The 13,773-nt window shown below is 38.5% G+C and overlaps 1 protein-coding gene across 1 annotated transcript in view; it reads left to right on the top strand.

The window, feature by feature from the left end:
- Positions 1-13,773, top strand: part of DNAH14 (dynein axonemal heavy chain 14) — a 190,996-nt gene that overhangs the window by 142,966 nt on the left and 34,257 nt on the right. The window contains exons 63-70 of the mRNA XM_069484603.1: positions 359-454; positions 2,716-2,856; positions 4,509-4,724; positions 5,972-6,202; positions 6,479-6,600; positions 8,301-8,545; positions 13,041-13,459; positions 13,541-13,739. Coding sequence (XP_069340704.1) covers positions 359-454; positions 2,716-2,856; positions 4,509-4,724; positions 5,972-6,202; positions 6,479-6,600; positions 8,301-8,545; positions 13,041-13,459; positions 13,541-13,739 — 1,669 coding nt within the window. The remainder of the gene's footprint in view (positions 1-358; positions 455-2,715; positions 2,857-4,508; positions 4,725-5,971; positions 6,203-6,478; positions 6,601-8,300; positions 8,546-13,040; positions 13,460-13,540; positions 13,740-13,773) is intronic.

A 13,773-nucleotide genomic window follows, 5' to 3' on the forward strand; every position in this document is an offset into this window, starting at 1 on the left:
TCCTTTTTCATCTATGATTTTATTTATGTGGGACCTCTCTCTTTTTTTCTTAGTCTGGCTAAAGGTATGTCAATTTTGCTTATCTTTTTAAAAAACCAATCTTTTGTTTCTTTGATCTTTTGTTAAAACCAGGTAGTATGGTCACTCACCTGATTTTTGGTTCTTCTAAAGGTGCTTGCTTGCCCGGACAGTTGTTGAATTCATTGTTTATGCAGAGAGACAATTGCTGGAGATTTCTATTTGGCCATTTTGCTTCACCCCCTCCTATAAATGTCTTTCAAATATAAGCAACATTTTTAACAGCAAACCTGATTTTTTTTTTTTTTTGACTCTTTAATGTTCTGACATTCTCTTTAAGCTGGTGGGTCCTAAACAAATCCAAGTAGCTGAAGCTCAAAATGTCCTTAAAATTGCACGACAAAGATTGGCGGAAAAACAAAGAGGTTTACAGCTGGTAAGAAGAGTTTTTTACTTGTTAAATTGTCAATACCTTTATAAACTAGACAGAAACATCAGGAAAAAGTCATTATATCAGTAGAGCTTATCAGTTAAAGATAAAATGGATATAATAATATAGGTAGTGAACAGATTAATTGTGAGGATTAAGTAAATTTGTAGATGCTATATGTAAAGCTCTTAATGCTTGCCACATAATAAAACACTCAGTGATGTTAATTATTATTATTTTAATAGTATTTTAATTTACCATTTTACCAAATTTCTCCCAGGAGATCTTTATAACTTCATTCTACCAAAGACTTAAACAGTGTCAATCTGTGTTCTTAAAAAATTGTACTTAAGTTGTTTATATCATTACTCTGTTGCTTTGTAAAGGAATAATTATGTCTTAAATATCTTGATTTTAAATTAAGAGTATCATTATCACTATGAGACCTAGAATTAAAGTTGGCGTCCCTGTCCCCTGCTCAGCTCACGTACATTCAGAGTGGACAAGGCAGTGTACTTCAGGGATGCCACACTGCCAGGCAGATGTAGTCCATTGACATCGTTTGGCCCATACGGTCTCCCCGCCCCTCACCCCCGTGTTTTGATGTAGTTATCAACCTTTAAAAATCTGGGGATTTCATTTAAAATCTGAATTTCTGTCTTCTTTTGAAAACTTGGAAGATCTGGCAACCCTAGGCTGACATTCTCATCTGGCTGTAATCAGGCCCACCCTCTTCAGGCGTTCATGTTACCTGCCTGGCCCGGTAGCCTTTTCTTGCAAATTCAAATATATAAAAATTATTGGAGATTTTTTAAGGAAATAAACAAATTTGAACTGAATGTACTTTATTTTGATGCTAATACTTTATTATAGCCTCTGTAGTTTTATTTTGATAGGCTCTCATAATAGCTAACATTTATTGAGCACTTACTATGTTGCAAGCACTATACTGGTGTTTTATATACATTTTGTCATTTAATCCTCAAAACAACATTCAGAAGTAGATGCTTAAAACTGGGAAAAATAAATTTGAAAGACTTAATTAATTTGTTCAAGGTCTCAAGCCACTAAGTGAATGGTGCCCACATTCTAACCCAGGCCTGTCTAACTCTAAAGCCCATCCACTTAACTATTACACTATAAAATATTTCTATCCAGAAGTGATACATTTTTATTCAAAATATTTAGCAACCAGTGTGGCACAGGCACCAACCAGTCAGAATGGACACTTGTCACGGGGTAGGGGCAGAGTCTTAGGGGCCTCTGGCTGAGTCTGAAGAGGAGGTGGGAGCCAGGGTGGCAGTGGGTGGGCGCAGAGGTGATCCCTGGGGCACGGGCAGCACCGTTTCGCAACCACTACAGACATACGTCAACATTGTAACAATTACTGTGCCAGCATAATGCATAACACTGAATATCAGCCCTGTTTCTGTCTCACATAAAAGATAATGAATGGAATAGACCCACGAAAGGAAAAGTTTCCTTCAAAATTTTAAGAAAAGAAATTAAACATTATACAATTTGAAAGAACAGGGCATTCAAGAAATAATAAGTTTTAATTTAATGAAAGTATCTGTTTCTGTTGCTTTTTGCAACAATTACTAGAGACTTTATGAAAATGAATTTAAAAACCTAGATAATATGCCTTGCTTTCCAGCACATTTTTAGTCACTAAATGTCAACCAAAAAAAAAAAAAAAAAAAAAACTTGAAAGCTTAAGCCAAAAATCATGTATTTAAAAAGATATCACAGATAGAACAACCAGAGAGAAGACAGGGAAATAGAGAAGTTGAGCAACACGGTAAACCAACTAGACCTAACAGACATAGACAGAATACTCCACCTACCACACGTTCTTCTCAAGGGCACGTGAAACATTGTCCACCATGGACCATATGTTAGGACACAAAATGTTTCAACAGATCTCATACAGAGTATCTTCTCTGACCACAATAGAATGAAGTTTAAAATCAATAACAGAAAAAAATGTAAAATTACATATTCTCAAACAACCAATGGGGTCAAAGAAGAAATCACAAGGGAAATTGTGGAAGCCTATTGAGGAAGGAAGAAGCCATTTTAAAGAATACAAACTTCAGTATCAAGGCATGATTTCATTTCTACAATGTACATTTATTCCAGGACGATGTTCCAGTATGTGAAAATGAAGTGGTTACACACACTTCAGAGTTTACCTGTCATTTATGGGACACGAAGCAAGATGAGCATAAGACTTTTTTCTCAATAGCAAATTAATTGTCTTTCAGGTTGAAGAACATTTGCTGTTTCTGCAGGCAGCCTACAAAGATTCTGTTGCTGAAAAACAACTATTAGCAAAGCGGAGAAAAACGGCCCGCAGGCGCTTTCAGTGTGCCTCAGTCTTACTGGCCGTCCTGGAAGACGAGAAGGCATGGCTTCCTTGGTTTTATACCTGCTTCATCGGTTTCCATGGGGCTCAACAAAGCCCAAGATGTTATTTTCACTGCAGGCTGTATCGTATACCTTCTATTTATAAAACTATCGTACTAGCCAATTTCCTATTGAAATCAGTAGACAGTCCTATGAAGGTAAAATAAAGAAATCCTGTTCAAGTAGTCTTAAAACAGGAGTAACAGACTACAGTGATCCGAGGTTATTTTCTCTTGTTCCTAGGACATTTGTCTGATGAGGCCCAAAGTAACCTTTCAATGAGTATATCATTAGTTCTCCTTTTCTAGCACTGGAGCAATCCAAGCTGAACGTATAAAACATGGGTGGGGCTAAGAGGGAGCAGGTGTCATTGGGAAGGAAAAGGAAAATTTTATTTTGTTCTGCCCATCCCCTGACCCCTTTTACCTCATCTTGTTATTTCTCCTCTAATGCATCTGCCTTCTCTGTATTCGAATCCCTGCTTCAGCTGACTAGAACCTTGGTTTAGTTACATTGCAGCAATCTCGAGGGATGTCACAAAATTCTCAAGATAATTTTAATTTAGCTTAATTTTTTAAATAAATACATGTCTTAGAAGAGCAGCAAGGAGGAGGTTATTAGATCAGACCAATCGAAGGGAGACTGTAGCCCTCAGAAGTTAACTGACGTCCCTGGGGGCAGTGGGACACCCGCGTTAGCTCAGATTTTAACCTTCCGGAAGAGAGGTTTCTTGCTCAATGTGCTTTATTTACTAACCAGTCGAGCATATCCATGATTGGAGGGAGAGGCTGTGCAGTTCAGATCCTACTGCACCCCTCAGAAGCTTTGTGATCTTTTTTTTTTTTTTTTTTTTTTTTTTTGAGACAGAGTCTCACTCTGTTGCCCAGGCTAGAGTGAGTGCCGTGGCGTCAGCCTAGCTCACAGCAACCTCAAACTCCTGGGCTTAAGCGATCCTACTGCCTCAGCCTCCCAAGTAGCTGGGACTACAGGCATGCACCACCATGCCCGGCTAATTTTTTTTGTATATATATATTTTAGTTGTCCATATAATTTCTTTTCTATTTTTAGTAGAGACGGGGTCTCACTCTTGCTCAGGCTGGTCTCGAACTCCTGACCTCGAGCGATCCACCCGCCTCGGCCTCCCAGAGTGCTAGGATTACAGGCGTGAGCCACCGCGCCCGGCCCAGCTTTGTGATCTTGAGCAAGTTTTTTTTAACTTCCCTAAACTTCACCTTCTTGATCTTATTAATAAAATGAAGTCAATAGGGTTTACTTAAGAGGATATTGAAAGTGTCAAATGAGATTTGTATGGCAGACAGGTAAAGATTCAGTAAATATTGTTGTTACTGTTGAACACTGTTAATAATATAATGAATTTATATTTTTAAAATTATCTTTAGTACACAAAGGATTTAAAATGGCTATTTGTCTTAGCAAATATGAAACTACTGACAAACCCAAGAACAAGACTGGTGTTCCTCTCAGAAAACAGTTCATCTTTAAATATTATCCATTATTAACTTTTACATAGCTACAGCTTGAGCGTAGTAGTAGTAATGGCAATGGTGGGTCCAACTTGGAGACCATTCATTTTTAAAATATAACAGTATATTTTATGTCAAATAACTCATTTTTATTTTAACATTTTTAGACTCAATGGCAAGAAATAATGAATCAAATAGACAGCAGACTGGGAGGAATTTTGGGTGACATACTTCTTTCAGCGGCATGCATTGTCTACAGTGGAGTTTTAACACCAGAATTTCGGCAGTTGATTGTGCAAAAATGGGAGAATTTTTGCATTGAATATGGCATTTCTCTATCGTCCAACTTTTCTTTAATTAAAGTCATGGCACAAAATTATGAGGTAAGAACATACTTCACTTAAGTGGTTGTTATTGTTGATTTGGATTTGGGGTGTGTATATAATTTGGGTCTTGGATCTTTTTCCCAAATTATTTTGATAACTCTACAACAATGAAAATGAATAAATACAGCTACACAACAACATGGATGAAGCCAGACACACACAAAAAAAGATACAAGATTTCACTTATCTACAGTTCAAAAATAGGCAAAACTATCATGTTTAGGAAAACATAAGTAAAATAAAGAAAACCATAAAAGTCAGAAGAATGATTTGTTTTTGGAAATAGAAACTCTACTTTGCTGCTGGCCTCAGGGTGTAATTTCTCTCACCACATTTATTCTCAGACGACATTTATTCCTGTCGTCTTTGTCTGTGTTCAAGTGCAGTCTACACTCCAACCAACAGGAATACTTGTACTTTGTAGGATTCTTCATCATCTTTCCTATTTCCTTTTCTGTTGAATTTGAAAGCATGCAGTTCCTTGTAGGCTTAAACAAAAAATCCTTTTTACTCTGTTCCAAAACTGAAAAGTATCTTTGGCTTTTCGCAAAGAACCCCTTGTTGCCTTTTGCTGGAATGTTTCCTGGTGTCCTGTTCCTTCTCTTGTCCCCATGAGCCTTGGCCTTTTGCTCCCAACCTGCTGGTAACTGCCATGAAATAGGAGTGGCAGGAAAAGAGAGACCAGGTAAAGAGTGAGACGCTTTGTCAGGCTTAGAGGCAGCTTCTGAGTTGAATCATAGCTCTTCCTCGTACTCTGACAGTGTGACTGTAGGCAAGTACTTAACTCTTTTAGCCTCAGTTCCCCCATCTGAGAAATGAGGGTCATTATAGTAATTTCACTAGATAATAAATCTATGCACTTGGCAGGTGGTAGGCACAGAGTAGAGTAGCTATTCTGGCGTGTGTATAATCCTCTGTTATTACATGTTTCATAGATGCATTAGAGTCTAATAGTCTTGGAAACAGGTGCTCTGTCTCACATTTCTTTTGTCTCTCACAGTATCTTTGTTGTGATGGGTGTTACAAATGTCCTTACCGATGAACAGAACACTGTCATTTAGGGAATAATTACTCACCAAGAATTTCAAATCCAAGTTGCTTTAATTGGTCACCTCTTTAGTCCTTTTAAAGATTATTTGAATTTCTAAAGGCAATGACCCTGTAGGATTATTTAGCACCCGGTAAGATACCAAAGATGTGAAGAAGTTTATGAAATAGTTAACGTCCTAATGATTTCATTCCAGATCAGCCAGTGGCATAACCAAGGGCTGCCTCTTGGTCAGCATTCAGCAGAGAATGCCGTCTTGATCAAGAATTGCCGGCAGTGGCCGCTGCTGATTGACCCACATAGGCAAGCGCACACCTGGATCCGTCAGATGGAAGGGTCCGGGCTGCAGGAGCTCTCCGTTGAGGACAGCAGTTACACCAAAAATATTGCACATGCTATGAAAACAGGAGGAAGTGTCTTCTTGCAGGTATTTGGGCAATATGGATTACTCCCCTGTTTCTATATTTCTGTACAGCTGACACCCGTATTGTATACACTGAGCATAAAAACTACAAGTTTTAAGTGACAGGTAACTGTCAGGAAAAAGATAATGAAGTATACATACATATGTACGTATATACAGTGAGTTTTCAGTGTTCAATTCTCTTGGAGCTCTAAGAGAAGCTCTTTTTTAAATGCTGTGTCTTTTCAACCAATTTGTTTTAAGGTGATTTTTCTTATTTTTGTCTATTGGGTTTTTCAGAATCTCCAGGAAACGTTAGCCCCTGGTTTAAAGGCAATTTTGGAGAAGGATATCTATCAGAAACGAGGACAATGTTTCATAAAAGTTGATGATTCTGAGATTGAATACAATCCCAAATTTAGGTAATGTCTCTTATTGTTAAACTGAATCAAATATCTATTTTTTAAAGATAATCCTGAAGGCCTTGTATTTCAGTCCTGATAAGCTTCTACCTGGAGGAAAAAGTAAGACTGCATTTGGAATATTCTTTTCAGTTTTGTGTTGACACTCTCATCGGTATACAGAATAGAGAACAGATGTATGTTTACTTACCAATTCACTCCAAATCAACGCTTTTCAAACTGTGCATGGTGAAGCCTGTGGATTCCGTGAAGATTCCTCAGAAGCTATGCAGGGAGGGCAACGAGCAGGAAACCTGGGCCTCCTTGATCCTGAGGAGCTCTGTTTGGTCTGCTCGCCTAACATTTTATTTGGGCAAGAAAATTTTCTGCTGCTTTAAAAAAAATCCATAATTAATATCTAGAGTGAAAAGAGATTTTGCCTAGGGAGATAAAAACATTGTATCCATGTTCCCAGCAGTAATGGGACTCCAGGAAACCAGCTCCTACTGGCCAACTTCACAAAGCAGTCATACAGGGCTGTCCGGAAACTATTCAGCCATTGTTAATACAGTAAATGTCTCTATTTGGCTGGATGCTTTCCAGATAGCCTCATATAGTCAAATTTTATTACCACAAAAATATGATTCCTGAGGAAATAAGATATTTGAGTTGTTCATGTGCATTCTCTCCTTGTAGGCAAAGCAACAGGGAAGTCAGTTCATAACCAAAGGACTGCCAATAGGCCAGCAACTAATCAGCACGGGGCATTAGAGGACTAACGATGCCTGGCCTAGTGCACTTAACTTCTTCACAGGAATTCTAACAGGCTGACTCCTAACCAAGTAATCCTGACTCCTGTTGTTGTTGTTGTTGTTGTCAATGACAATAAGTTCATTGGGAAAAAAAAGTTAGTGGAATACGATTTCTATTGTCAAACCATAGGCTGGCTATGGATTTGGAGTTTGGTAGAAATCAGTGGAAGTGTTCTATGAGAATCAACTGGCTATATGGAATTTACAATAAAGAGATAGTGATATTTTATTGTTATTTATAAATTGTGCACCATACATCCTTTTTTTATTCCTTTTTTTAATTTTAATAGATTTAGGAGGTACAAGTTGAATTCTGTTACAAGTATGTATTGTGTAGTGGTAGAGTCTGGGTTTTTGGTGCACCCATCACCTGAGCAGTATACGTTGTACCCCATAGGTAATTTTTCATCCCTCACCCCCTCCCACTCCTTCCTTGTGAGTCTCCCATGTCTCTTGTACATCCCTGTGTGCCTGGCTCCCTCCCCCTCTGCCCAGGCTACTCTCATGATAACCCCTAGAGAGATCCAGTTTAAAAAGATCACGTCACTCCTATCCTCAAGTGCTCCATTGGCTTTCCACTGACTCAGGATAAAAACCACAGTCTTTACAGTGAACTAGTGGCAAGTCAAAACTTCTACTGTTTGGCATTTTTCTTTACTCTGTCCTTATTCATAAACCAAATATAGTGTGGACATAATTTATGGTTGTATTTTTTAAGTCTTAAATAGCAAATGTATTCACATAGTATAAATTGAGAGCCTACTTTGTGTACAAAGTTGAGTAACACTAAAAATTAATCTTGTTTACTTCTAGGAAAAGTATTTTTTGCATTCTTATATGAACTGGTTTCATTTTTTTTTTTTTTCCTCTGTATGTTCTTTGAATAACTGGTGCCTTTCTCGGGTTTAGGTTGTATTTGTCTACAGCCATAGACAACCCCCATTTTCATCCATCAGTTTCTAACTTTGTTACCGTGGTCAACTTCACGATAACATTCCAAGGTTTGCAAGATCAGCTCTTATCTACTGTGCTAACTCATGAAGTTCCTCATTTAGAAGATCAGCGTTCCCAGTTATTGGAGAATATTTGCCTTGATACTGTAACTCTTGAAGAACTAGAGGAAAAAGCACTAAATTTACTGCAGAAAATACAAGGTTAGTCAAGATATTTAGTGATACTGAGACCTTTGTGAAAGATAATGATAAGGTCCATATTCTGACTTGGTACCAAAAATACCGGATCTCCATTTCCACCAGGAAACTGATGAATGTGGATGAACCATGCCAGTTCTAAACTTAACCATGGCGAATTGTGATGTTCCTCAGTTTCCACCTTTGCCTTAGCTCATTGTCTCATAGCACATCTGCCACCGCATAACTGATGTAAGTTGTCAGACAGAACTTACAGTGGCTGCTCAGTTCCGACCTGGGCTCTGTGCCTGCCCTCAGCTACCCGACATCCCGTACGTGTCTCAGGTTAGATTACGGAGACCGAAGGGTTAGGTTTTCCCCAAGCATTAATAACCAAAAGATCTTTCAAAAGGAAACAATCCAATGACTTTTATATATCCCATTAAAGTATACTGTTTGTTCAAATAGCAGTAGAAAATATTTTCCTTTTTGCCACAAGAAATATCTTAAGAAACCATAGTTTTCAGGGTTTTTTTCCCCTGTGTTTTTATTTTTCTCAAAAACCGACACCATTGTAAGAAACCATAGTCTTTACAGGAACTAAACTTAAATTCCTGGATCACACTGATGTATGCCCCTAACTCAACCATGATAAAATATAGTTTATCTAACAATGGATGCCTTTCTGTTTTAACTTGTGACTCATTGGGACTTTAAAGTTTCTCAGATGCTTTAGTTCTCAATTAAGGGTATGTACAGAAATCACCTGTAGAGTTTATTGCTTTTCTTTCTTCTTTTCTTTTTAAAAAATACCCAATAGGTAACACCACAGACTTACTGAATCTGAACTTCTACAAATGGGGCCTCGGCTTGTATCTATTTTTTAAGCTCTCTGCACAACTATAATGTTCACTACTGATTAAATATTAGTTGCCTAATCTAAGGGTCCACCCATGGTCTGGGATGCAAGCCCAATGTTACCAGATACTTCAGTAAACTGAATTTAAAACTTTTTTTTTTTAAAGGCAAAAATTTACCAATAGTAATAAATAAGAATATAATTTGTGAAAAGGGAAGAAACAAATAGGGCACGAGTAGCCATTCCCCAGAAGCAATTCTGACCATTTTCAGACATAAAAGAATCCAAGAATTAAAAACAAAATAAACAAATAAATACTATTTGCTGATGAAATCTCACCAAAGAAGCAATCAAATCAGAACGTGGAAGGAAATCTGAGTGCAGACACCTCCTGTTTCATGCAGAGGAGTCAGTCCATGGCATTTAAAATTGAAATGTATATCTTCGTTTTTAAAAATATTCAATATTTTAATTGCTTTCCAAATCTTTTCTCATAACTTTTGAATAATGTTTTAGGAAATAATATTGTAGTAGGATCCATTTCTCATTTTTAAAAAAATCTATCTATCGATCAGTCCATCCACCTCCCATTCTGTCTGCACGTGTGTATGGAGAGATACCTGGGATGACGCCAACCACGTGTTAGCCCTGGTACTTTGGGGGCAGGGACGCAGTGGGTCCCCCTTCCCCAGCCTTGGTCCACACGCAGGACCCAGCCGTCACTCACAGGAGCCACAGGAGGCCAAACCAGCAAGGGGAGGGCCGTTCCTTGGAATCATCCAGAGCTGGACCCACGTTCGCAGTGCCGTCTTAGACTTCCCGGGAGCAAGAACAGCCTGCCAGTTAAAGGGCAGTGGTGAAGTTAAGCCTTCCCCATGTTACGGTTATGAACCCTCCCCGCTGAGGATGTGGTTCTCCACCGTTAGGTGTTTACCGTACCGTTGACATCCCTTCCCTGACAAGGTGCTGCAACCAGCAGCCCTTTGCTCTGAGGCTTGCGGCCAAAGCAAGAGTGGCTGTGGTGAGGAGTGGCAGCCTGGCCGCTCTTAAGACCTGCTGAGATTGCAGAAACACTGCCTCGTTCAGCATGTTCTTGACCCTTGACAAAGAACTAATGTTTTCACAGCGTACAACTGTCTTAGTTTGGGGAAATGATTATTTTAAGACCTTATAAGACTTCACATTTTGTCATTAAAACCTCAAACAAAAAAAATCTTATGTAAGGAAGGTAGTTGGGAAGGCAAGCTTTTCAGGTATCTTCCAGAGTATTGCGGCCTTAGTGTGCCATTGTCTTGACCCAAATCCAAAAAGAGATGTGTGTTACATGGAGAATTTTTTTTAAAGAAAGGGAGTCTATAACTCGATTTTTGCCACCATATTTGCAAAAAAAAAAAAAAAAAAAAAAGCTCAAAATTAATTGTATCTTACAAATACAGGCAAATCTTCACTTGGAAGTATATTTGCTTACTATGGAAATTTTAAATCCTCACAGATTTATGCCTGGAACAATCTGACTTTATTCCTTTTCTGTGTTAATTACACCTACTAAGATGTTTCTTTATAACACATGAATAAACCATGGTTCTGTTAATGACAAGACTAGTGACATGGGCAAGTTTTCTGTATCTGTTTCTCTTATACGATTGGAGCCAAGAGCCGGTAGCCTCCCAGGGAGCAAAACATCCGAGTATACAGTATACACAGAAGGCTGTGCAGGTGGTCTGACAAGATTCAGACGCATAGCCACTCCCACTTTATAAACCACTCAGGTCCCAAGTGTCACATTTTGCTACAACCTTTGCCTAAATTGGACAAAAAGTGGATTTAAGGAGACAAGGGAAAAGTTGTTTAAGATGACACACGTCAGAGCACTGTGTGCTTTTATTCCTTTGGTGTGTGTTTCCTATCACTCCTTCCCTGTTCGAGGGTCTGGGGTGTTTTTAAAGGACTGTGACCTTTTACTAATAGTGGTTTTAATAAAAATTGTTCTTGAGAACAACTAACTAAATAAAAAGACTTCTTGATTCAATATACAATTTTTCCTCCCCCTTTGTAAGTTTTAGTAAAACTGGCCATTTTTATTGCCTCTATAACTATTTTGTCCTCGGTGTGACTCCTCCATCCCTGTGGGAAGCGGTGCTTACTGGGAAGGTGACCCACAGCTGAGGTCCAGACGGTGCTTACAAGCTTCATTGGCATCAGTAAGAATGTGGCATGCAGGCCGGGCGCGGTGGCTCACGCCTGTCATCCTAGCACCCTGGGAGGCCGAGGCGAGTGGATCGCTCGAGGTCAGGAGTTTGAGACCAGCCTGAGCAAGAGCGAGACCCCGTCTCAACTAAAAATAGAAAGAAATTATCTGGCCAACTAAAATATATATATGCAAAAAAAAAAAAAAAATTAGCAGGGCATGGTGGCGCATGCCTGTAGTCCCAGCTACTCGGGAGGCTGAGGCAGGAGGATCACTTGAACCCAGGAGTTTGAGGTTGCTGTGAGCTAGGCTGACACCATGGCACTCTAGCCAGGGCAACAAAGCGAGACTCTGTCTCAAAAAAAAAAAAAAAGAATGTGGCATCCCGGTGGTAGAATATAATAATTGCATTATTCCCTGCGATGGTCGTATCAACCTGAAATATTGTGTTTAGTTCTAGATGCCATGTTTTAAGAAGGCTGTTTTCAAACTGAAGTGTATTCATAGGCAAGAGTCAAAGATGGTGAGGGGTCTAAAAATCATATCCATAAAAAAAGGCAGTTGAGGAAAATGAGAATGTTTAGCCCATAAAATAGAAGAGCTTGTAATGGAAATCTGAGAGCTGTCTTAAATATTTCAAGGGGGTAGAATTATTATCTGTGTTTTCTAGAGAAATGCTTTTTTAAAAGGTGAGTGGCAATCTATTAGTGGGTTGAGAAATGAATTTCATTGGTCATGATCAGCTTTATTTGTTTAATAGAATACAAAACATCAGAATACATCATATGAAATAATGGTATAATTGTTATTTTCTGGAATTTTTTTTCTTGCGGCTGAGTCTTACTCTGTCACTCTGACTAGAGTGCAGTGGTGTCATGATAGCTCACTGCAACCTCAAACTCCTCAGCTCAAGCAATCCTCCTGCCTCAGCCTCTCAAGTAGCTGGGACTATAGGCATGCGCCACCACGCCCAACTAATTTTTTTCTATTTTTTGTGGAGACAGGGTCTCATTCTTGCTCAGGCTGGTCTCAAACTCCTGAACTCAAGTGGTCCTCCCACCTTGGCCTCCCAGAGTGCTGGTATTACAGGGGTGAGCCACCACCGCCCAGCCTGGAAATTGTAATGTTCTATGTGTATAGTGAGTCACAGTAGAAATGCATTCCTCATAATAGAATGGTTACTTATATGCCTGTAATAAAAATAGAATCTACAAACACTAAAGTAATATAAAGAAGAGATGAGAAGGTGGGAGGTAGGGTATGTGTGCTATTAATCAAATTTATCACTGTAATATGCTGAATAAAAAAATTTTATTAGAAATATGAGCTAACTTCATTTAAGAGCCGATCTCCAACATAAAACCAACATAAAGCCAACAGCAAAAACTCTTACATAAACAGTACGGAGTAAGGAAGCAGCCATTTAATATTACAACAGTTTTTATTAAAATTCACTGTTTGTTTGTCTTTAGGATTTATATTGGATGATGAGGAAATTATAGATACCTTAAAAAAATCCAAAATGACATCAAATGAAATTTCAAAGCGCATCGAAGCAACAAAAAAAGCTGAAAGTAAGATCCAAGCAACACGTAAGAACTATCTCCCCATCGCTACCCGAGGTGCCCTGCTCTACTTTCTAGTTGCTGAGCTGACACAAATCAACTACATGTACCAGTTCTCCCTAGACTGGTTTCGTCAAGTTTTTGTTTCATCAGTAGTTTTCGAAAGCAAAGGACAAGAACATAGTTCAAAAAGGGAGAAAAAGTCTCTGGAAAAAGTTGATAAGATTACAAATATTTCAAAGGACCCTAACTTGGAAAATAAGAACGATGCCTTAGACAGGCATATTAAAAATGCAATAGATGTGTTGACAAGAAATATTTTTAAGGTGAGATATTTTTTGATGTGAATTTTGCATTCTTATTTAATCTAGCTGAGTTAGTCTAGCAGTTATATTTTCCCCCTATAGGTGGTTTCTTCAGCTCTATTTAATCGAGATAAACTTTGCTTCTCTTTTCGACTTTGCACTGCAATCATGCAAAATAATGCTAATGAAAAGCTAATGCAAGATGACATTGGATCCCTACCGGAAGAAGAATGGAACATCTTTTTATATTCTGGCATATTGATAAATATTAAAAGTACATTATCCCAGCCTAGACTTGATAGTAAGTAAAAGTAATTACTCTGGATTTAGTAAAA

This window comes from Eulemur rufifrons, chromosome 11 (genome assembly GCF_041146395.1).
Source record: "Eulemur rufifrons isolate Redbay chromosome 11, OSU_ERuf_1, whole genome shotgun sequence".
Classification (NCBI taxonomy): domain Eukaryota; kingdom Metazoa; phylum Chordata; class Mammalia; order Primates; family Lemuridae; genus Eulemur; species Eulemur rufifrons.